The 24,142-nt window shown below is 35.6% G+C and overlaps 5 protein-coding genes across 5 annotated transcripts; 2 read left to right on the top strand and 3 right to left on the bottom strand.

Moving 5' to 3' along the window:
- Positions 1 to 5,053: 5,053 nt before the first annotated feature.
- LOC141670252 (GDSL esterase/lipase At4g28780-like) lies at positions 5,054 to 6,684 on the top strand. The gene is made up of 5 exons (XM_074476151.1): positions 5,054 to 5,348; positions 5,442 to 5,569; positions 5,661 to 5,903; positions 5,993 to 6,248; positions 6,356 to 6,684. The coding sequence occupies exons 1-5, from the start codon at positions 5,093 to 5,095 to the stop codon at positions 6,586 to 6,588; spliced, it is 1,116 nt and encodes a 371-aa protein (XP_074332252.1). The 5' UTR covers positions 5,054 to 5,092; the 3' UTR covers positions 6,589 to 6,684.
- Positions 6,685 to 7,121: 437 nt separating this feature from the next.
- LOC141670268 (uncharacterized) lies at positions 7,122 to 9,754 on the top strand. Its single transcript, XM_074476152.1, has 5 exons — positions 7,122 to 7,513; positions 7,588 to 7,665; positions 8,138 to 8,219; positions 8,704 to 8,846; positions 9,347 to 9,754. Exons 1-5 carry the CDS (start codon positions 7,250 to 7,252, stop codon positions 9,554 to 9,556), a joined length of 777 nt encoding a protein of 258 aa, XP_074332253.1. The 5' UTR covers positions 7,122 to 7,249; the 3' UTR covers positions 9,557 to 9,754.
- A 1,607-nt stretch (positions 9,755 to 11,361) lies between these two features.
- Positions 11,362 to 11,952, bottom strand: LOC141711152 (uncharacterized). The gene has a single exon (XM_074513583.1). The coding sequence runs from the start codon at positions 11,950 to 11,952 to the stop codon at positions 11,362 to 11,364; it is 591 nt and encodes a 196-aa protein (XP_074369684.1).
- A 90-nt stretch (positions 11,953 to 12,042) lies between these two features.
- Positions 12,043 to 14,198, bottom strand: LOC141711143 (uncharacterized). Its single transcript, XM_074513577.1, has 3 exons — positions 13,916 to 14,198; positions 12,920 to 13,709; positions 12,043 to 12,799 (listed from the first exon to the last, which is right to left on the bottom strand). Exons 1-3 carry the CDS (start codon positions 14,196 to 14,198, stop codon positions 12,043 to 12,045), a joined length of 1,830 nt encoding a protein of 609 aa, XP_074369678.1.
- Positions 14,199 to 14,282: 84 nt separating this feature from the next.
- On the bottom strand, positions 14,283 to 15,053 carry LOC141711136 (uncharacterized). Its single transcript, XM_074513570.1, has one exon. It carries the CDS (start codon positions 15,051 to 15,053, stop codon positions 14,283 to 14,285), a length of 771 nt encoding a protein of 256 aa, XP_074369671.1.
- Between the last annotated feature and the right edge of the window lie 9,089 nt (positions 15,054 to 24,142).

The raw sequence follows: 24,142 nt of genomic DNA, 5'->3' as shown, positions 1-24,142 counted from the left end.
ATCAAAACTCGGGCTAAGTGATGATATATTTGATAGTATTATGTGTTACAATATATATTGTTGTATATGTGTGGTGTCAAGACGATAATTTTGAATCTCTGATTTGTGCCATGGTTTGTGAAAATATCGAATAAGAACTTAGGACCACAATCACCGAATTGTAATGACAGTTTTGTGAAATTTTAGGACAGTTATCACCGGGTTGTAGTGGTCGTGACATGAATTATGGATTTCGAATTATGGTTGTGTATGTGTTATATGTATTGTGTATATCGAATAATAATAAGAATAAGAATGTGTATCGAAAGTGTGTGTTTCGTATATCATATCGTATAGAATATCGTATTTTGAGTTATATGTGTACGTGTTACTTGGCCTGCTAGTTGGATCGATTATTTTCTTGCTGGGCTATATAGCCCATTACTTACAATTTCAGATTTCGTCTAAGATTCGAGTTGGATAGCATTGGAGTTTCGAGGACTTAGGATTGGATTGGATTGACTTTTGGACTTCCGCTTTTAGCTGCGCTTTTGTAATAGTCATCTTTGTAATAGAATTTTGGATCAAAAATTGTATTTCGTATTAGTTTTGATTGAGAGTTAATAGTCCAGCAGTGCGGGCTGTTACAAATGAGGAGTATAATATAAAAGTACACATTAACATGAATATATGAATAAGACCCGGTTTGATATTGTTGTTGCAGACATGTAAGCTGTCAGAAAGGTGTTTGGTAAATTCTAAAATCCGTCGTCTGGAAAAGCGCTTTCGGTCTAAAGGCTGTTGTTAACAAAAGCAAGTCCCCCATGCTTTTGTAAAAAGTTGTTTTCAACTTTTGCAACAAGTAGTTATCAGTTTCACCATCAAACATTGTCAAAAATATTATTTTTATATATTATATCTCAAAATATGCATAAATTAAAAAAATTACCAAACAATCATCTAATTTTTCAGACATCACTTTATCTTACAACACAGCAGTTTTCAACAACATTCACAAACGTGGCCAAAGTAAGACATTTTAAAATACTAAGCAGATAGCAAAGCAGCAGTTTAATTTTGACTATTAGGCCGTGTAAAGTAAATAATTCATTATGTAAGTTTAAAAATGTATAAAAATAATACATAGATAATAGTAATATAAATTAATATATGTTATAAACGGTTTCATTTTTCGATTTGATTTTGAGAGTAAAATTATAACCAGTCTAACCGTTATGTCGCTTCAGTTCGATTCAATTATAGTTTTTCGTAACTTTTATCGATTTCAATTTTTTCAATTTGATTTTTAATTTTTCTGTTGGATTTCAATTTTTCCATTTATTCTGCTCACCCTGCTCTGCTCTGCTCGTCATATATGACTATTGTTAATCAAGTTTAAGCCGGAGTTGGGCCGGGCCGATTGTAAGCCCCATCCTCAGGTCTATTAAAAAACGGGGACACATAAATTATCTTAGCCGGGCATGCAAGGCATTAGGCCATTTGCCCAAGAATAAGATAATTGTGAAGGCAACCCAGAGCCCAGAGGGGACTTGTTATATGGTTTGAAGAACTGTTTTAATTCAGGACCGAGCTTGAATTCAATGTGATCCATGATCACTCTCGTGTGTTCTTATGAATTTAGTTATGAAAATAAAAAATTTAAAGTTAATCTTAGGATAATTTTTGTAAGATTATGAGAAATATATGTAAAAATATAGATTTAAATATTTATTAGCAAATATTTATCATATTTATATTTTATTTTAAAATTAGGAAATCACATAATTAGGTGGTGAATGTACTACACATAAATTAATCATTATTTTAGGAAAAGTTTTCTGAAATCTACTTCCGGATCCTTATTCTCTACCGGGTATTTAAGAACTACGTTATGATAATTTATGTAGTTCAGTTTCTTTAATAAAAAAAATGTAATATAAATAAAAGTACCAACATTGGAGCGGTTCAATATTGGTAAATGATTAAAAGATCATTTGGTTGAGATCTAAATATCCACCAATTTGAATTAATCAAAAAATATCATTTAAGGCTCTCGGCTGAGTAGCATGAGCAACTTTTAATTTATTATGAGCCTAAACGATGGATTCAATAAGTTCTTGCCAATAACCACGTCCACTGAATAGAAGATCAATCGGCCAAAATAACCATGAGCGGCTACGATATTATAAACTTTCTATCTTCATAGATTTCTCGAGATATTTTCTTGCGAAGTTTTGTTATAGCATCTATAACTGCTTCCGGTTTTGATGTCCAATCCATTGAGATATGGTATGCTACAAGTGAATTTTTGCGAGATGAAGTTGTTTAGTTAATAAAAGTGAGAAGTAAAACTTTTTTGTAAATTGGAATTCTTATCAAATATTAGAAGTTGTTCCCCTACCTCCCCCTTGATAACTTACACTTTCTATATTAAAGGATTATCCACGTGACAGCCAAACAATATTTTCTACCTACTACCTATTATATTTTTCATAAAAAATATAACTTACTTGATAAATAACTTTGTACTACCAATCAAACAAGCACTAAGATTATAAAAATAAAAAATAAAGAGTATGGGCAATTTTGTAAAATGAAGAGTATGAAGGTGTACAACAATCAATTTAGAGTTTACATAAATGACCATCCATTAACATTGTTATAAAAAATTGTTAATTAACTGTTATTTGGTGGACTTACGAATTGATTAAACGAATATCAGGTCAAAAATTGATAATTTAAATCAGGTAAGGAATCGGACAAAACAGATCAATAGATTAATCGTTCTCATTGATAAAAAATTTAAAAATACGTAGAAAAATTAATATAAAATTATAATGTATAAATATGAAAAAATGTTATTCTCGTATACATAACTTTTATTTTAAATGATTATATAATGCACTTTCTTAAATTTTTATTTTAAAGGGTTGACTCAGTTGGTTAAAGAGAGGAAAACTAATCTCTTGGTCACATGTTCGAATCCCACGGGAGGAGAATTTATGATTATGCCTCATGAGCCAGAGCTTGTCGCTTAAATGCGGTTTACCTTGGTTCACGTGGTTTGCAGGCTATTACGTGAACCCGTAGGGTTTACCCAGTGCGCACCCGAAGGGTAGCGGCTGCGGGTTATCTACGATAAAAAAAAAGTGAGCTCAATTTAATAAGCTAGATCTTAAAAATTATGCTTACTTTTATAAAGTTATATATTTTAAATTAATTTGTATAAATATATATAATAATTGTATATTTATAATTAAAATAATAAAATAATTACATATATTAATATTTGTATATTTGTATACAAATATATTATCAAATTAATTTTGATTAGTAACCTGATTATATTATCAAATTAATTTTGATTAGTAACCTGATTAATCATTCCGATTATTATCCAATTAATTCTAGATAGTGCCTTCACCAATTAAATCTTATTTCTACTTTCTACGAATAGTATTGATGAGGGGTGTACGTGTTGAGGTTTGGTTCGATTGAAGGGTGAAAACTAAACTAAATTAAATCAAACCAAACCGTAACTTGCGGTTTTCTAATATCTTCCTCCGTAACCAAAGAGTTGGTATATAAAACCAACTAAATTCACCCATGTAATTGCAGATGGTTTTGCGGTTCAATCGCTCAAATATTAAAAAAAAACTAACTTTAACAAATATTGCATATGAAAATTATAAGTTTACAAAAGAAATTCAATAAATTCAATAGTTTAGTAATATATTACAAAACAAAAACTAATCCTAAATTATAAAAGTTGATGCAAAATTTTCCGGACTTTTTTTATATTGGGCCAAGTCCAAATTTCAATACTTTGAGTAATTTTATTTATATGTATATTTCAAATATTTTTTAAAAATATATTAATTTATATGTTTTTAAAATAATGAATCCGCAACCAACCCGTAAAGTAACGATTATCTATATTTACATCCACAACCACCCACGTTTTGCGATTAACAGTAATATGCGGATTGATCGCGGGTGATTTTTGCGGTTGATGCGGTTGAGCGTATTTACCGTTCTGCCCCAGTATTGATGACATGAGTGAAGGTTGATAATTGCATATGATTTGCCAGTTCAAAGAGATACTTTGACAACATCATTTGAGCACTATTTATTCCTCATCCTGCATTTTCGGCTAGGTCTTAATTGAGACAAAAATATCTGAAGATGGTTACTTCTGTATCTTTCTAAAAACATACACCATTTTTGTGTATCGAGTATATGAATTAAACATTGGATGTAACTAACATATAAAGCAACAATCATATTCAGTAAAACAAGAAATCAACATGATCTCAAGCTAAAATCATAGGAGTAATAAATTCTTAATAACATTGTTGTTGATACTATCTTGCAGCTCCTAAACATAGTTTTGCACTTGATAATTTACCAATAACCACTACAAATGTAAAATCCTTTGCCAACTAAAGTTTAGTGCAGTGGCTGCCCTCTTATACCTCTTTGCGGGAGGTCGGAAGTTTACCTACAGTTGTGTGCGTATTTAATGAATTAACAAAAAAAAGTAATTTTTTTTAAAAGGTCAACTGAGCTAGAACCTAGAACTGGTTAATCTTGTCCAACCTTTTTTCCAGGTTCAAATCTGAGGCTAGACAAAAAAACTAGTCGCCAGAGTAGCTAATATTTAAGGAGGGCAGGGCAGGGGAAGGATTTGAAGAAACAGAGTTGCATTAAAGGTAGTAGTAATATTTCGCTGGATCTGAAAAAGTTGTGATCACAATTACACTAACAAAAAGTCTGGTACATGAAAGCATTGATCATAAACCAGTTAGATGGCAACATCAACAACAGGAACAGGTAAAACGCCAATAAAAATAGTCGATTATAACAATAGTAGTAACATCAGTCTCATCATGTATACCATATTTACAAAGGCTTGCCAAAATAAATAAATAATTATTATGTGCATAAACCTACTCAAGCTATCTGTCTAACGACATTGCATACCTCATTATTAGTATGTATAATGTTGGTTGTATAAGTTAGTTGTTGTTATAAAATTTGTGTAGTATATAAACAGAGTCATGCATTCTACTGCTTATCAGCTTATCTACGTGAGACAGAGTAAAACAAAGTTATGGCTGTTTGCTCTTTTCCTAGCTTTAGGTGTTTAGTCTTATGTCTTTCTTTGGCCTTCGGAGTTCTGATTACGGCCAGTTCAACCTCTGCGGCTCATGCATTCTTTGTTTTCGGAGACTCATTAGTTGACAGTGGCAACAATAATTATTTAGCCACCACTGCCAGGGCTGATTCCCCTCCTTACGGGATTGATTATCCGACGGGACAACCCACGGGTCGTTTCTCTAATGGCCTTAATATTCCCGACATAATCAGTTGAGTGAATTGCATTTTTATCTTGTTTTGCTGATGCACTTGTTTTCTCAGCCTCCCTGCAATACTGATTTTGTTTAAATGTTTGTTTACAGGTGAGCAAATCGGGTCGGAGCCAACATTGCCATACTTAAATCCGGAACTCAATGGGGAGAAACTACTAATTGGTGCAAATTTTGCTTCAGCTGGGATTGGAGTGCTGAATGACACTGGAATCCAGTTCGTACGTGCTTAACGCACTACATTTCACACTGCAGAATTCTACGGCGATTGTACCTGAACTACTAACTAGTTTGTACTTATGATGTTTGCAGGTAAACATTCTCCGAATGCCAAGACAACTAGAGTACTTCAGGGAGTACAAGGAACGAGTAAGTTCGTTAGTAGGAGAGGAGGAAATGGATCGACTAGTTAAGGGTGCGCTTATCCTTATTTGTTTAGGGGGAAATGACTTTGTCAACAATTACTATCTCGTCCCTTATTCGCTTAGGTCTCTTCGATATTCACTTCCTGATTACGTTCGTCTAGTTGTCTCGGAATACAAGAAAATTTTAAGGGTAACTTGCTTTCACGTTTTAGTCTCTTCCTTACTCATAGACACCCCTGTCACAAAATTATGATCAATGTGTGGTAAATAACATGGCAGCAAATATACGATCTAGGAGGTCGGAGAGTTCTCGTGACAGGCGCTGGAGCCCTGGGATGTGTGCCTTCAGAGTTGGCGCAGCGCAGAAACGACGACGGACAGTGCGTACCTGAGTTGCAAAAAGCATCAGATCTGTACGACCCTCAACTTACAGAAATGCTTAATCAGCTCAATTCTGAAGTAGGAGCTGATGTCTTCATTTCTGCTGACACAAATCTTATGAACACTGATTTTATCTCCAATCCACAAGCCTTTGGTAAGTTATCTAAGATCAACTCCAATAATAACATAAGAATTCATGACTTTGTAAACAATAATAAGCCTTTTTCTTGTGTTAATCAACATTGCTGTGATATGAAACAGGATTTGTTACTTCAAAAGAAGCATGTTGTGGGCAAGGTCCAAATAATGGGCTTGGGCTATGCACCAGACTCTCCAACTTGTGCCCCGACAGAAACATTTATGCATTTTGGGATCCATTTCATCCGACTGAAAGGGCTTGTCGGTTCATTGTTCGCCAAATGATGATAGGTTCAAGCAAGTACATGAGCCCAATGAATCTCAGTACCATTATGGCCTTGGACTCTAGAATCTAAACTACGTATCAATTTCACTTTGTCATCGATTTCATTTTGTGAAATCAGACATTTTTGTTATGAAATAACAAAAACAAAGTAACAATAATTATATCACCTTATGTGGACTTTTGTAAGACTTACTTAAAAATATAAGATCCGGTAAAGGTTCTAAACTCGGCCTTCTTTATTTCGAAATCAGTCAAGTACATTCTCTTTTTTTACATGGTCAATAATGTTGTTGTAAATGAGCCAACAAGCTAACGAACTATTCGATATTCAGCTTGGAAAAAAATGGGCTCTAGAAAATTTTCTAGTTACTTTTTTAGTTCATGTATCATTTGACAAAGGTAATTCTCAGGAAAATTTTCTTCTTTCTGTCAAAATCAACAAGACTAATAGATTACACTTGTATCAAACAAATTCACCGAAACATTTCATACTCATACAACACGACAATATATGTGTAAGAATTACAGTGGCTAAACTATATATGTGGCTCCTCTCATTCCACCATATATATCAAATCTAACATGTGCATTGTATTTGTTACTTCAATCTACAAGTAGTATATAATATCAGAGTCACTGACTACCCTGTTTTTTCTTCACCTAAAATATCTAAACTTACAAAACAGGCCAAAAAATTAATAAATCAAGAATCAGCATTTGTTTCATGCACCATGAAACCCATTAGAGTTCTAACTGTGAAACCAACTGCAGTTCTGTTTGCAAAAGCTTCAAATTTGAGTTCAAATTTGAGATGGGTTCATCAGAATTTTGGAAATTCTGTTCTCAAGTTCAGGGTGTGTATGGGAACTAGCCCAAACCAAAACAGCAAGTTATCTGCACCTGGTTCTTGCCAGGCAGTTGTTTCAGATATCGGGTCACACGAGCTCGAAAATTTTGATGGGAAAATGATTAAGTTGGAGGAGGGAATAGAGAAGGTGAAGAAACTTAAGTTGTATATGTGTAAATTTATTGATAGTTTGATTTAAATTTTTTATTTATGATTTTGTAGGTTATATATGGATGCAGATTCTTGGCAATTCTTGCAGTTTGGGGATCTTTAGTTGGATCTTTTCTGTGTTTTATCAAGGTTCGGTAACATTTACACCTAGCATTCTGTTTCCAATTTTCGTGTATTGTATACTTTTCTTTTATATTTTAATGTGTTGGCGTTATGTAACATATTGACCTTCCCAAACCTTGCTGATGTCCAGCCTTTTGTGCTGAGAAAATATTATATTTATAGAGTAATATGAACATTTTGAATCTGCTTAGAGCCGGGATGCTAATTTTTAAGTAATATCAGAAACTGTTTATTTGTTTTGAGGCGATACCGATTATTTTCATAATGTAATTTTCCCGAGTTTGGTTGCTGGTATTCGAGGATTCTTGCTACCCTTTGAATTTAAATTGAGTGCATCAAATTGTAGTAGCAATTTTTAAAGCACAAGCAGATCACTTTACCTTTAGGGGTTTTATTGTGGCACTTTTCAGTGTGTGGTGTGAATTTATCCGGATGACCAGTGGTTTAATTGCTAATTTTTAATAAATTTGGCATGCAGGGGTGTGCATATGTTGTAGCATCTTTCGGAGAATATATGGTGAACCGGAGTAAGGTGATTGTTCTTCTTGTTGAGGCTATAGGTGAGTTTCCGAAGATATTGTCAATGGCTGTTTATTGTATACGTGATCAGTCTGTTCTATTTCGTCCATTGAGTTTTAGTTGCATTACAATTCCCTGTTAGTTTCAGCTCCCTTTTTTGGGCTAACAAATATGTTACCAAACCGGAGACCGATTAGGGACATTACATTTACCTTAAAAATTTGATTATTTGTTCTTCAACATTGCTGTAATACAGTCTTACAGTTCACTGAACTTATATTGCCTTGATATGTTTTCCAATGATAAGGTGGCAAAGAAAGTTTCAAGAAAGTAGAAAAGGAAAAGAATGACCGGATTACCTGTCTCTATATGTTTATCGAATTCTTACTTTAGATGATCAATACTTGATATTCAGAAAAATGTAGAAGGAAGAACTTATTAAAATTTACTTTCATTTTTTGTTTGAGATATTTGCCTATACTATAAATAAAAAATAAAGATGCTAATGTGTTGTTTTTTTTCCAGATGTCTATCTTCTAGGAACAGTAATGTTAGTGTTTGGCATGGGTCTGTATGAACTCTTCATCAGCAACCTTGACATGGAAAAATACAAGTCAGATCGAAGAACTTCACCCAGATCAAATCTTTTGGGGTTATTCACTTTAAAGGTAATGGTTTAATATGTTAGTAAGTTCATATAGCTGCTTTCTAGTTTTTCTGAGTGAAATCCAGGTTGCCCCAACATATATCTGAGGTTTTTCAAGTGACATGTTAGCTACCAAAAGAAAAGATAGTGATATCTTACTTAATCCATCACATTTAGGATCAGAACTTTAAAAAAATTCCTATTATCTATGTCCATCTGGGTAGGTATTGAATTTAGATCAGGGAACATTATGTGCTAATTAATATGTAGCTTCTTCGAATCAAGATTCTATAGTTTGTGTCTTAAAAGTTTACAAAATCCATTACGATTTTGTTTGGACTTAAATTAGTTATATTTGATGATGGATATTGTTTCTCTTCATGACATATTACCAGGCTGTGGCCAGCAGGTATTGCATTCCAAGTTGCTGAATATACAATAATCTGTTGTTTCCTCACAATTAAATGGTTGTCTATAGCAGAATATCTGAACCTAAATGTCTTTATTTTCACTAAATTTCAGGAAAGACCAAGATGGTTAGAAATAAAATCTGTGAATGAGCTGAAAACCAAACTTGGCCATGTAATAGTGATGCTGCTTCTAATAGGTTTACTTGAGAAAAGTAAGAAAGCGCTTATCATATCACCCACAGATCTGCTTTGCTTCTCAGCTTCAATCCTTCTTTCTTCTGGCTGTTTGTTTCTACTATCGAGGCTCAATGGCTCAAAGTAGGTGCCTTGTGTGAGCAGGTTCCTCAAAAGCAAGTTTTCATTATGTTTTCAGGTCTAGTTTATATCAGAACATCTTGCACATGAACGCAATATATAGAAAAAGAGTTAGTTTCATGTCTCTTCTAGTTTATATGCTTTTATTTGAATTTGTCCCTTGATCCAATTTACGGGATGTTCTGCTGCCCACGAGCTTCTGTTATCCGTGTTCATGCGCCTCCTTTGTTAATCTATAACGTCGCGATCCTCCAACCCAGAGACCCAACCTTTTTTTTTTTTTTTGAAAAAATCGAACTTGCATTAACTTTCATCTTTAATCACATTACAAATAAAATCTGGAGCGATATCAAGCCACTCCATAGGATCTGGCATAGAATAAGTAGTTTGAGCTAACAAACGTGCTACTTTATTCGCAGACCTTCTAGTAAAAACAATTAACACTTCCTCGAAGTGTTTGAGAATTTCCACACAATCGTCCCCAATTGTATGAAATATTGAGTTACCACTGCCCCCATGAATGGCATCAACTACTGCCTTAACATCCATTTCAAAAATGCACTTTGAACTTCTCCATTGTCTAATCCAGATTAATGCTTCTCTAAGGCTTCTACCTTCTCCCTCCTTTGCTTGTATTCTCCCCCCAATTCTACAAGTACGAGCACGAACGAAACAACCATTATCATCCCGAACTACACAACCAGCTCCAATGAAGTCATAATCAACTCGACAAGAAGCGTCGATATTGATTTTTATCCATCCTGGAGGTGGTTTACACCACTGCTGCAACTGAGGACGTTTTTTACTCCCAGACCCATCCTCTTGTGCACTCTGCCAGTCCTGAAACAAATTCATAGCCATTGCATTAACCCCAAAAGTCGACATAGCCTTTCTGTCCCATATCCATGTATTTCGTCGTATCCATAAACTCCAACACATCAGGCCAATCTGCACGCACTGCTCCGTAGTACTACTATTAAAAGCATCCTTTAAAATCTGCAAAACATTATACCCATCACTCACTGGAACCACCCTTTGTAACCCCACTAGATTCCACATCTCTCGTGCAAAACAACATGTAAACAAAGCATGAACTGCATCCTCATTGCAGACATGGCACCATGAGCATGCTTTCACCACCTCCACATTTTTATTAGCCAACGCTGTTTTAGTGGGTAAAACATTGATACAAGCACGCCATATAAAGTTCAGCATTTTACCAGGCAATTTGATTCCCCATAACCTCGTCCAAAATTTTCTATCCTCACAAGTCTGTTCACCATGAATCTGCCTGTATGTACTTCTAACCGTAAAGTCTTCATTCCCATCAAAAATCCAGTACCAATTATCCTTACCAGTAGACCGACTAGACAGTGGAATTTATTTTTATCAAGTCTCGATCTCTGTCATTAAACAGATCCACCAGAATATCTTCATCCCACTTTCTATTTCCAGTTTCCATCAGTCCATTCACTGTAGCATTCTCCAAATCCTTTGGCATATCTGTAGTAACATACCCATTAACAGGGCACGACAACCATGTAATATGCCTTATACGCGTATCCCTTCCATCAATAATCTTCCTCCTACTTCCCTGCTTCATACTATCTTGAACAGACATGATACTCCTCCATGTATAACTCGGATTTTGACCCAACTGAGCATTTACAAATTCACCGTTTGCATAATACTTAGCCTTCATTAACGCAGTCACTAAAGGATTCGAATTATTCATTAACCTCTATGCTTGCTTAGCTAACATGGCCATATTAAATTCCCGCAATCTCTTGAATCCCAACCCCCCTGCTTCCTTCACTTCACAAACCCTACTCCACGACATCCATTTAATACCACCCCCCACCAATACGAATTCATTTTTTTCTCAATTGAATCACAGATTTCCAAAGAAATTAGAAACAACTGCATCCAAAAATTCGGTACTGTTTGCGCTGCACCTTTGAGCAAAATAACCTTACCTACTTTTGATATATTCTGCATCCTCCATGTCTGTAGTTTCTGCTCAATACGATCCACCAGAAAATTAAAGACCTCATTTTTCTTCCTTCCTATTGACATTGACATTCCAAGATATTTACCCGGGCTCATATTCTCAACCACCTGCAATTGTGAACAGACCTCTCTACGAGCTTCTTCCCCTGTATTTGAAGAAAATGTAATAGCTGATTTATTAAAATTTATCACCTGCCCTGAGATATCAGCATATCTATCCAAAATACATTTCATTACATTAGCTTCAGCCATAGTTGCTCGGAAAAAGAAATAGCAGTCATCTGCAAACAATAAATGGGAGATGACCGGTGCTCCCCTTGCTATACGACACCCATGTAACAAACCACTCATCTCATTCCTTCGAATAATCGCACTTAATCCCTCGGCACACATAATATAAATGTATGGCGAAATCGAATCTCCTTGCCTCAACCCCCTCCCCGGTATCACACATCCGAACTCCTCCCCATTGTGTAAAATACTTTATGATACAGAACTAATAAAATACATAATTCTGTGGATCCAAATCTGATTAAAACCAAATCTCTTCATCATACTACTAATAAAATCCCATTCTAATCTGTCATATGCTTTAGATACATCGATTTTGAATCCAGCAACTCCCACCTTACCTTGAGTATGCCTCTTCATGTAATGGTTGATTTCAAAAGTAATTAAAGCATTATCAGTAAGCAGACGTCCTTCTATAAATGCACTTTGATTTTCAGATATGATTGAACCCAAACAACGTTTCAATCTAATTGATAGCACCTTCGATAAGATTCGTACTAGTACATTACATAAAGAAATTGGACGTAAATCACCCATGGTCTGAGGAATCTTTACCTTTGGAATCAAACACACTAAAGTTTTATTCACTCCCTCAGGAAGCAACCCTGTTTGCATAAAATCATGACAAAACTTCACCACATCTATTTCGACCACACTCCAAAAAGCTTGATAAAAGGCAGGATTAAAACCATCAATCCCCGATGCTTTGTCTGGATGCATAGAAAAAATAGCCTCCTTCACTTCTTCACCTGTTATTTCCCCTAACAGCTCCTCATTTTCCAAGTCTGACACCTGTTTAACCACCTCCCTGTCTGATAAGCTACCTTGCAGATTTGACGCTGTGAATAATTCTGAAAAATAGTCTTCAATGACTCTCTGAATATCCTCCTTTTCTTCCTGCCACACTCCATTTGCATCTTTAATTTTGTCCACTTTATTATTCTTCCGCCTATTCGATGCATAACGATGAAAAAATCTCGTATTTTTGTCTCCCTCCTGGAGCCAAAATTGCTTGGAGCGCTGCTTCCAATAGATCTATTGTTTATCCAGCAGGCACAAATACTCCCACCTAGTTGCATTGTACTGCTGAATACCTTGACAATCCCTCCATGACCGTAGCTTTTTCAACCTCAAACGACACTGATGAATCTTTGCCTTATACTCATTACTCAGGCCACCCCCCCATTGTTGTAACTTCTCAGCACATACTTGAATTTTACCCGTAACATCCATACCTCTTGCTAGATCCCACCCATTTCTCACTACATTCATACACTCCTTCTCCCGCAGCCAAATATTCTCAAATCTAAACCGATGTCCTTTAGCCTCATACACCTTTTTATTCAACGATAAGAACAAAGGTAAATGATCTGAAGTGGCCACCTCAATCACCAGAACTTCTGCCAAAGGAAACAATGTTTGCCATCTCTGATCAGCAAAACCTCGATCCAAACGTTCCTGAATCCAGTTTGGTTTCCCCCTCGAACGCTCCCACGTATACTTTTCTCCTACAAAACCCAAATCCCTAAGACCACAATCATTAATAGTAGCCGTAAAACCTAGTAACAAATCTCTCGTATGATCCCTTCCTCCCATCTTCTCATCTCTATACATCATATCATTAAAGTCCCGTAGAATACACCATGGTAGATTTGACTTGTTGGCCAAATACGATATTAACCCCCATGACTCACGTCTTCTCCTTCTTTCTGGGCACCCATAAAATCCCGTATACCTCCACCTCCCCACTTGAATATTTTCCACTTCAAAATCTATAAAATGACGAGTGACTTTTACTACCTTGCAACCTCCTTCAAATCTCCAAAGTAAAGCTAATCCCCCACTCTGGCCTTGAACATCTACATTACAATACTCAGCGAAATTCAAAGTCTTACATAACTCCTTAATTTTATTCTCCTTAACTAATGTCTCAGATAAAAAAATAATATTAGGCTTTTTCTGCTGGGTAATTTCCTTTAAAAAATGAATTGTACGTGGTCTACCCAACCCACGATAATTCCAAGCTAAGACACTCATTGGGCTAGGCGGGCCTGGAGTCCAGTACCCGCCTCTGGTCCGTTTTTTGAAACGTTAACATTTGAATACTCAATCATATTTACCATCTCCTGATTATTAGCAATTTCCTCATCATCAATACGTTTCCTTTTTGAGTCCATGACTACAATCTCGGATGATTTAAATTTTCCGCTTTCATCCATCACATCCACAAAAATAGCATTCTGTTTAACTCCCTGATCCCCCAGAAAACGCTGCTTGACTGTGATAACGCCCTCTCCCCCTTGAATCTCGGTAATTACACCATCTTTCTCCTGAAATCTCTCCCCCATCATCCCTAAATTTCCTCCGCCGTGTGTCCCTCTGCTGTAACTACCAGAACTCCATTTTTGACCTCCATCTTGTCCATTCCTCAATCACTTTGACCTTGTATTTTGAGTTCTACTGTTCTTGCCTGGTGCCCTTAGCCAAACACCATATGCCCTCTCAATAGTTTTACCTGGATTAGCATACACCACAGAGCACTCCCGATCCGAATGTCCCAAACAGCCACATACAAAACAGAACATACTAAGACGTTCATATTTAAAATTTACCCAGTTAAAATCTCTGCCTGCACGTTTGAGCTTCATTCTACGCTTCAATGGTATCTCAATATTCATTCTCACCCGAACACGTACAAAAGGCTTCCATAATCCATTCATATTAGCTGGATCTGCTTTTACAAATTCCCCCACAAAATTACCTATACTCTGTATAATTTTCTCCGATATCATCCCCATTGGTAGATCATACACCTGAACCCAGACATCCATCGTCTTTAATTGTATTGTATTTGGGTCCTCATGTGCTTCCAATTTATGATACACTAACATCCCTTGTTCAAACGTCCATGGACTTCCATCGATAACTCTCTCCATATCCAATACGTGGTAGAACACGAAAGAATAACGTTGTCCTCCAAGATCATGTATCTCCACTCCTTCCTTAGGTCTCCACAAATCGGCCAAAACATTTTGTATTGCTTGGAAGTTCACATTTCTATCAGTAAGAAAAAGTCCCACCAAAACAAATTTTTGTTGAATCTGACCCACATCTTCTTCCCTCACCAGAATTCCATCTTCCTCCTCCGGTGTTAACGACAGTTTTGCATACATATCTTCCAAATTCACACTTGATGACGCCATAATAATAAGATGATACACCGACTCAATGAAAAATGAAAAATGAAAAATAATACTAAATGATTAATACCAGATGATTTGAAACATAAAACTTTACTTGTCACAACATTTGTGTATGATATAAGCTGTATTTCTTGATTTAATTTGAGCCTAATCAACAGCTTCGGTAGCCGGATAAATTTATAACAGTAGATTGTGAATGGAGACTTCGATGAGGACTGAAACGAATATGTTCTTCTGTACGTTTTTGTAAATAACTTTTTACTGGCAAAATTCTAGCATAACTCGGGCCAAATTGCATATTTTTAGTGATTGAAAAGATTAAAGCCAACCAATGCAATTAGAATTGAGAAACTTTAAGTTGGATGTTGTGGCAGTATTGTTTTTAGTAATGCAGCCCTTAAGCTATGTTACTTGGACACGACGATAAATGCCTGATATAAATACATGTCCAAATATCAGACTCGGCAATATTTTGAAACAATGTTCATGTTTTTTGTTCTTAAATGTTCAAAGTCCGAGTGTATATGTCTGAGTATCGAGTGTACATGTACGGTGAACAAGAATGACCATTGTTTTTAAACCTCTACAGTCGACAGAGCATAATGTGAATAAGGTGGAAACTGGAAAGGGAACACTATTTGACCTTTGTACAAGTCAACGACAAAACCATTCACAGAGACTCAACTATCTTTCTCCGGGGAAATTGAAAGGCAATAACAGGAGAAATGCATCACATAAGTTGACTATTTGGTTGTTGCAACTTGCAAGTAGTTGAGTTGATGGGTACTCTATTATCATTACTTCCGATTGACACGATGAGTGTGTACTGAATAATCAAAGGTATGATTATTTCAAGATTAATGAGCCCAGTTTTGATCAGGAGTCTTCGTCACATATTTTAAAACATTATATCATATCTTTCTCGTTCTCATGAATCTTTTGAATCTGTATTCATAGTACAGTTTTGTTCTAAACGCCTAAATAAGACTATCGGGATGCAAGTGCTAGTAAGCTGTAATTTAGTTATTTTTCTTTTTAATTTTTGTGATGTGAATATGCTGATCTCCTTTATTCACACTAAAAATACCTGTAGTCGAAGAGACTAGTTATGCCAGGTGACTCATTATATTTAAAATAGGCTTGGGTAGTTTGTATCATTTGCACACTAAATACTAATTTTTTTAAATTTGAAACACATGAATCCATCATCATTTATAATTAAAAAAATAATCAAAATTTATATAACATACTTAGGATTTATTAAGATTACGAGGAAACGATTAAGTGATTACGTAAGTGAATGAATAAATGAATCAAGGTCATGCAAATTGTTGAGTATACAACAACGAAAATAAAATCCAAAGTGAATAAAAAAGAACAAGAAAATAAACGACAATCACACAAGATAAGGATTTACGTGGTTCGAAAATTCCTACTCCATAAGCCGCACTAATTTTGTATTGATCTCTCACAATTTATTGTGTTATGATTTACAATTACAAGAGTATATTTATAAGAGAAGAAACTAGGGTTAAATCAAAATTAATAGTTCAAATCTGAAAAATAGACTAATCCATAAACTAATCTGAATCTGAATCTGAATATTATATTTTCATGGGCTTAATTAATAGACTTGACAAACCCAACAATCTCCCACTTGGAGTCTGGCCAATCTTCACTTCACCCTTGTAAGTCTAGTAAAATTAATTCTTCAATCAATAACTCTAACTAGTGCAGCGCCTTCTCATCAATCAATTCTCAAGGCCAGTTAATTTACGCAAAACTTCAGCTTTTCATTCGTAACCACCTTAGTCAACATATCTGCAGGATTCTTTGAACCAATGATTTTCTTCAAGGAAAAAGTATCATTACTTATCAGCTCTCTTGTAAAGTGATATCTCGCCTGAATATGCTTCGTCCTAACATGAAACACGGGATTTTTCGCAAGATGAATAGCACTCTGACTGTCGCTATACAAAGCACTGTCCGCTTATTTCTTTCCCAACTCCTCAAAAACATTTTTCAACCAAATCATCTCCTTGCTAGCTTCAGAGATAGCCATATATTCTGCTTCTGTGATTGAAAGAGCAACACTCTTTTGAAGTTGAGACATCCAACTAGCTGTGATGCCACCCAAAGTGAAAATATAACCCGTTGTACTTTTTCTTGTATCCAAACATCCCCCCAAATCTGTATCAGAGAACCCTTCCAAGATAACATCTTTTACTGAAACATAGTGCAACCTTGGATGTGTCTTTCAAGTAGCGTAACAACCAATTGACTGCTTCCCAATGCTCTCAACCTGGATTAGACATAAATCTGCTAACAACTCCCACTGCATGAGCAATGTCTGGTCTTGTACACACCATATCATACATTAAACTGCCAACTGCAGAAGCATAAGGAACTTTAGCCATATATTTCTTGCCTTCATCCATTTTAGGTGATTGTTTCTTTGTGAGATTAAAGTGACTCGCCAACAGTGTACTTTTGGTCTTCGCATCCTGGACACTGAATATCTGCAACAATTTCTCAACATACTTCTCTTGAGATAATTTTAAAGTACCTTCAGCTTTATCCCTTATAATGCTCATAGTAAGTATCTGTTTTGCTGCACCCATATCCTTCATCTCAAACACCTCAGACATCTGTCTCTTTAGCCTGTTGATTTCCATTATATTTGATCCTGCTATCAACATGTCATCAATATACAACAACAATATGATATAAGATGAATCAAACTGTTTAAAGTAACACCAATGATCCATAGCACTCCTCGTGTACCCATTCTTCATCATAAAGCTGTCAAACTTCAAGTACCATTGTCTTGGTGCTTGCTTTAAACCATACAAGCTTTTTATAAGCTTGCAAACAAGGTTTTTTTTCCAAGCTACCTGAAATCCCTCTAGCTGAACCCTGTAGATGTCTTCCTCAATATCACCATTTAAGAACGCAGTCTTAACATCTAGTTCCTCAAGATGTAACTTCTCTGCAGCCATAATTGTGACGCCCTCAATCTCGGGGTTAGGAAATTAGAACTCACACACCTTTAATCTAATAATTAAATAAGCATAAACCCCGATTAACTACTAACAAGATCAACATGATAAAGTATGAGACAAGATTATAACTATTAATCATAAAATATAACTTACAACCCCAAAATATTATTAAATAGACAATATTGATTTCGGCTGGGAACCGACAGATAACCCATTGTATCTTTACAGATTACCTTCTAGGCGCGTGCTCACTCAAAAATATCACTACATGCTCTGGCAACCGGAAGCCCTCAACACGATAGGGACCACCAGGTACGCTCTTACGAGCAGTGCGCCTAAGCCTGACCATCTTCTTGCTCAACTGCCATGGTTAGATTGAAACAAATCATATGAGTATAAAACTCATCAAGTAACTATAAAGTAGTTCTACGATATCAATTCACAATATACTTTACCAAACTCAGGGCATTCTACTTTATTTGTTCTAGGTGGCAGATTTCCAGCTTTTGGGTTAAGGAAAGGTTTTGAAGGAACAATATAGGGCTTTTAAGGAACAAGGCTCAGCGTAGGACGAAAGCTGACATTCATCACAAATCATTAAAGGATCAGAATAGATCTTTCAGAAAGAGGAAATCAACAGTATTTCATTATATGGAATCAATCATATGATCAACAGATTAAAAATCAGGGTTCTCAAGCTTTAAGCTACACATTAACATAATCAACTCTTTTCAAAATAATATAAACCATTTTCATTTTCAAGAATCAATTTACTGAACAGAAAGTTTCAGTTCCCTTTTAAATAACTAATTAGAACCCTTGATTGAATCACTTTATCTTTCCATTTCATTATAATACGGGTGATCAGCCCGTACCGACCTCCATCTGGTCTTTAAGGTACCAATCGGCATAATTTCATCCTTAAGTTAGACTAGCCCCGCTAGCCTCTTACCATGACCGGAGTAGTCCCACTAGCCTCTTACGTCCCAATCCAATCCATCATGAATTCGTTTGGAAAACCTTGGGTTGGAAAAACAAATAGGTTTTCTAAAATCCATTTTATCATTACCAAGAATATGAAATCATTCAGGCTCTTTCGAGTCGAAACTCATTCTTAAGTCAAATTTTAAGAAAAACAAAGTTCAGGGAGTGATTCAAGGATAAACAAGGAACAATTCTTAAGGATTCTGTATCAAGGATAACAAGGTACTTAAGTTAGAAGGATCAACATCTGTTTAGGGATCAATAGGGTGATCAGGAAATAAGGTATCATTAAATAGGGTTCGCAAGGATAATTATAGGGTTCAATACAATTCATGGCTTAATAAATAACTTGAACAGAAAGAACAGGCTACAAAAGGGTTGAATCAGTAAGCTTATCAATAACAGTTTATCAAGATCAAAGGCAGGGTATCTCAAATCAATATCAGGGTTTAACTAATTAAACAGTTCAATACTCTACATGGTATGAACAACATTCTCTTTATAATCATTTACACAAGTAATCAGAGTTACTTGCCTGAATATGCTTTCCTGAAGGTTGAACTACTGCCACCTAGTATACCCTTTCATTTCCTAGCCTGAATGCCCTCACGCTCCGAATCTACAATAAAAAACCAAACTCTTAATCAGTTCTCAACTCTCGTTCCCGGAACGATCACTCAATTACGATAGCTCGATTATACTTTTGACTCGAACTGTACAAGTATAGCTTATATACACACAACATATAGCACATTCTTTACTCATAGCCTTTTATCACTTTACATATACTCGCTAAACCTTGACTATTTCCCAAATCAAATATTTATAACTCGTACAAACACACAATGACATTCACAGCTAGCACTTATAGCTTTTAACATTAACTCAATTCCCTTTTTCTTTTATCCATAATTCGAACCAAAACAACAATCCAACAAGAAAAATTCAAAGGTTTTCACACATAAACACTCAATCATTCTATCATTTACCAAAAATTAGATTTTTGACTTTGAATTTCTTTGGCCTATTCGGCCTTAACCACAATCACAATCAAACCAAAATATGCATTAACAATTCCTCTTTTAAATCAACAAGCAATCTTATTACTTTCTAGTTAAACCTTAATTATACCAAAATCAAGTCACAAAATCAATTCTCCTTTTTATTAGCACAAGGTCGAATCAAAACCTTCACCATGCATTCCCAATTTTTTGCATCCAATCAAACATACAAGTCCAATTATCATAGAATCATTGTTATCAATTAACATGCTTAAATCACAAAAGAACATAACCCTTTTTGGTACAAGCAAACATTAAGTAATTTTATCATCCAAACTTCACTAATTTCCAAGAATGAACATCAACAAGTCATGATCATTACTAAAAATCATTTTTGATCTTTTAAAAACCCAGATCCCATTCGGGTTTTTCAAAAACACAACACATGCAAATGATTTTCTTAATCCTTAAATCACAAATCAACCCATAATCAAAATCAAATCAACAACTCATTCCTAATAAGCAATTATCAACTTAACTTTTAGAAATCAAAACCTTTTTTTTAAAATTTAAACAATCCAAGCATGCAAACACCAAAATCAAGTTTTGTGGTATTATGGTTCAGTTTTTAACATCACAACTCACCACCGGTTCACCGGAGTTCATCACCGGTGGCGGTGGTTTCTCGGTGGTGCCCCATTTCGGGGTTTCCATACGTACACACGCATCAATCATGAATACACACACACACACACACACACACACATCGAGCTTGCATGCAAGAAGATATTCGCACATGCATACTCCAATAATCACTTATATGTGTTTAATAAGAGATTTTGAGAAGGATTGGTGAGAGTTATCAAAGAAACAAGTAGTATACCAAGAGAGAAAAAGAAGAGCCGAGAGAGAGAGAGAGAGTAGTCGAGAGAGAGTGAGAAAGAAAGAGAGAAGAGAGAATGGGGTGCTCGGGAAAAAGAAAAGAAAAGGGGGGGGGATGAGTGTATACACAATCAAGGACAAGGGAAATTTAGTACATTACTAATTCCCTTTTATAAATTGATTTTCCTTTCTCTTTTTACTCCCATAGATTATTGGTGGAAAAATAAATATATCTCTCTCAGAAATTTAGAAATTATAGCGATTGACAATTTTAAAACGTAGATCTCAAAATTAGCTTTTCAACCATTACTTATAATAGATTTTTGAGCGAACGGTTGATTTTATATGATTTTCGCAAGTTCGTGCTTATAATAACACTTTATCACATAAAAATTAATTTAAAATGCAACGATCACCAAATAAATTCGCCCATCATTTTTAGAAAGTCTACAGGATTATTACTAGGATAACAGAACAAATCTCATGCAATTATCTTACTCAGATGATTTTATAAAAATGCGCGAAGGTTAAATAAACCTTTATTTAAATCAAACAATTCCTTTGAATTCATAAAAATGTCACAGAGCACATAGTCATGCACACAGACAAGAAATCACACATATACGATCACATAACGACTCAGGTCTGATCCTAGAATTTGTCCTTCTTTAATCTTTATCCTTTTCTACGCGTACCGGGTCACGTTCAGCCTGACGGCCCGACGCTCAGCGTTTCGATTACGCTTCTCATTATCATTATCGACCGACACGTCACTGAGGAAGAAATACTTTATTTACACATTCATTTCATTTAATCACACATAATTCATATTTTTTATTCTTTAACTCCTTACTAGGACGGGTTCCGTTCTACCTAACGGCCCGACAATACAACTTAACTCCTAAGCTGACTCTTTAAATTGGAACGCTTTTATTTACGCTCCTATATTCTAATAAGCAGAAAAGATAATTAATCAACACTTAATCACATAATTATAATCATATCACATAAAACATACTTTATTGACTTGATTACGTCGCAAAATTCTCAGTCGTCACAATAATACTTAGCATAATTATAACTGTAGTCATCTTAACAACGAGAGAAAATATATAGATATAGTCAATACCCTTTTTCTGTTGATAACCCTTGACTACTAACCTCTCCTTGTATCTCTTGCTGCCATAATGTTCTTTTTTGATCCTAAACACCCACTTATTCTGTAAAGCCTTCTTTCCTACTGGTAACTTTGTCAAAGACCAAGTATCATTCTTCTCAAGAGAACTAATCTCCTCATCCATGGATGATTTTCACTGAACTGAATCATCTACTTGTACTGCATCTGAATAACACTGAGGCTCCCCATCCTCGGTCAATAACATATAATATGCTGAAGGAGATTATCTTTGTGGTGGCCTCACACTTCTGCTAGATTTTCTTACCTCAGTCTGTGGAGTTACTAGAACCCTGTCATCAACATTCTCCGAACTCCCACTATTTCCTGCAAGATTTGTTTCTGTAATATCTTCAAGCACTGTTTCCTCTTTCTCCGGTTGTTCCTTTGTAAACTCAGAATCGACTATAAGCTTATCCTTGAAAAACTGCATTCTCATTAAAAGTAACATCTCTACTTTTAACGACCTTCTTAGTCAGTTAATTCCAGAAATGGTAACCCATATCATCTGATCCATAACTAATGAAAATACACTTCTTTGTTTTCGGATCAAGCTTGTCCCTGTCGGAATCTTTAACAAGCACATAAGAAATACAACCAAAAACTCGCAAGTGTGAAAGATTTACCTCTTTTTCTTTCCACTATTCTTCAAGAATCTTGTACCCCAAAGGACACGAAGGTCCTCTATTTATGAGATATGCTGATGTGCTAACTACATCTGTCCGAAACATCTTTGGCAACCCTGCATGTAATCTCATACTCTTGGTCCTCTCATTCAAGGTTCTATTCATGCTCTGCAACACCATTCTGCTGTGGTGTCTCTAGAATAGTTTTAATCATTCTAATCCCAAATTTCACGCAATAACTTTTAAACTCATCACTACTATATTCACCTCCATTATCTGACATCAAACTCTTCACCTTCAAACCGGTCTGATTTTCAACTTCAGTCTTCCACTTCTTGAAAGTAGCAAACTTATCTGATTTATTTTTCAAAAAATAAACCCATACATTTCTAGTGGAATCATCAATGAAAGTGACATAGTAGAGAGATCCGCCCAACGACGCAACTGTTGTTGGACCATATACGTCCGTATGAACTAGCTCTAACTTCTTAGTCTTGGGGGTCCTCCCTGATTTTTGCAAAAGTAACACGTTTCTGCTTTCCAAGAACACATGGCTCACGTAATCCAACTCCTACATTCTTCAACTCTGCAATCTTCCCCTTCGAAGTTAACAGTTTCATACTATTTTCACTCATATAACCAAGCCTTTGGTGCCACAAAGTTGAAGACTCAATCTCATCAGCAACTGCATTTGCTTCATAGCAAGATTGTTCAACAATGTACAAAGTCCCCTTTTTCTCTCCATGAGCAATAACTAGATTCCCCTTTATAACCTTCCACTGTCTGTCTCCGAAAGTAACTCGATACCCTTCCTTATCTAACTGACCGACAGATAACAACATCTTCTTCAGTCCAGGAATGTATCTTACATCTTTCAACGTCCATCTAGTTCCCAAAGAGGTTCTGAGATTAATATCTCTCATGCCCACAATATCCAAAGTCTCATCATCAGCAAGACGAACTTTACCAATATTTCCAACTCTGAAATTTAACATCAAGTCCTTGCAAGGGGTAGCATGGAATGATGCACCAGAATCCATAACCTATGATTCAACCGAACGTTCAACACAACAAATCAAAGCATCGTCATCCACCACTTCTTCAACTATGTTAGCTGAATTATCCTCTTTACCCTTTCCTTTAGGAGCCGCGGAAGCCGTGCACTGATTCTTGAAGTGACCTTTCTTTTGACAATTCCAACAAACAATATCCTTGCGATCTTTGGATTGTCCTCTCTTCTGTGACTTCGATCTGCTACGCCCCTTATTCTGCCCCTTTTCGAACTTTTTGCCTCTACTCTCAGCACTCAACAAGGAACCTGACGACTTTCCTGAGTTTCTCCTACGAATATCTTCTCCAAGAATCGAATCTCGAACTCCATCAAAAATCATCTTACCTCTTTCGGATGAATTACTTATAG

Source organism: Apium graveolens, chromosome 1 (assembly GCF_009905375.1).
Source record: "Apium graveolens cultivar Ventura chromosome 1, ASM990537v1, whole genome shotgun sequence".
Lineage (NCBI taxonomy): Eukaryota > Viridiplantae > Streptophyta > Magnoliopsida > Apiales > Apiaceae > Apium > Apium graveolens.
The sequence above is the reverse complement of the archived record's forward strand: the minus strand, read 5'-3'. Positions and strand labels throughout refer to the sequence as shown.

What these genes read in the sequence shown, in the direction of transcription:
- LOC141670268 (XM_074476152.1), top strand. Translation starts at nt 7,250, where the DNA reads ATGAAACCCATTAGAGTTCTAACTGTGAAACCAACTGCAGTTCTGTTT. An exon ending in CTTTTCTGTGTTTTATCAAG is followed by an intron (nt 7,666 to 8,137) that starts GTTCGGTAACAT and finishes TTTGGCATGCAG; the next exon opens with GGGTGTGCATATGTTGTAGC. An exon ending in TCTTCTTGTTGAGGCTATAG is followed by an intron (nt 8,220 to 8,703) that starts GTGAGTTTCCGA and finishes TTTTTTTTCCAG; the next exon opens with ATGTCTATCTTCTAGGAACA.
- LOC141711152 (XM_074513583.1), bottom strand. Translation starts at nt 11,952, where the DNA reads ATGTGTGCCGAGGGATTAAGTGCGATTATTCGAAGGAATGAGATGAGT.
- LOC141711143 (XM_074513577.1), bottom strand. Translation starts at nt 14,198, where the DNA reads ATGGGGGAGAGATTTCAGGAGAAAGATGGTGTAATTACCGAGATTCAA. An exon ending in AAAAAACGGACCAGAGGCGG is followed by an intron (nt 13,710 to 13,915) that starts GTACTGGACTCC and finishes ATTGTAATGTAG; the next exon opens with ATGTTCAAGGCCAGAGTGGG. An exon ending in CAGCAGTACAATGCAACTAG is followed by an intron (nt 12,800 to 12,919) that starts GTGGGAGTATTT and finishes TGCATCGAATAG; the next exon opens with GCGGAAGAATAATAAAGTGG.
- LOC141670252 (XM_074476151.1), top strand. Translation starts at nt 5,093, where the DNA reads ATGGCTGTTTGCTCTTTTCCTAGCTTTAGGTGTTTAGTCTTATGTCTT. An exon ending in TAATATTCCCGACATAATCA is followed by an intron (nt 5,349 to 5,441) that starts GTTGAGTGAATT and finishes GTTTGTTTACAG; the next exon opens with GTGAGCAAATCGGGTCGGAG. An exon ending in CTCCAATCCACAAGCCTTTG is followed by an intron (nt 6,249 to 6,355) that starts GTAAGTTATCTA and finishes GATATGAAACAG; the next exon opens with GATTTGTTACTTCAAAAGAA.
- LOC141711136 (XM_074513570.1), bottom strand. Translation starts at nt 15,053, where the DNA reads ATGGCGTCATCAAGTGTGAATTTGGAAGATATGTATGCAAAACTGTCG.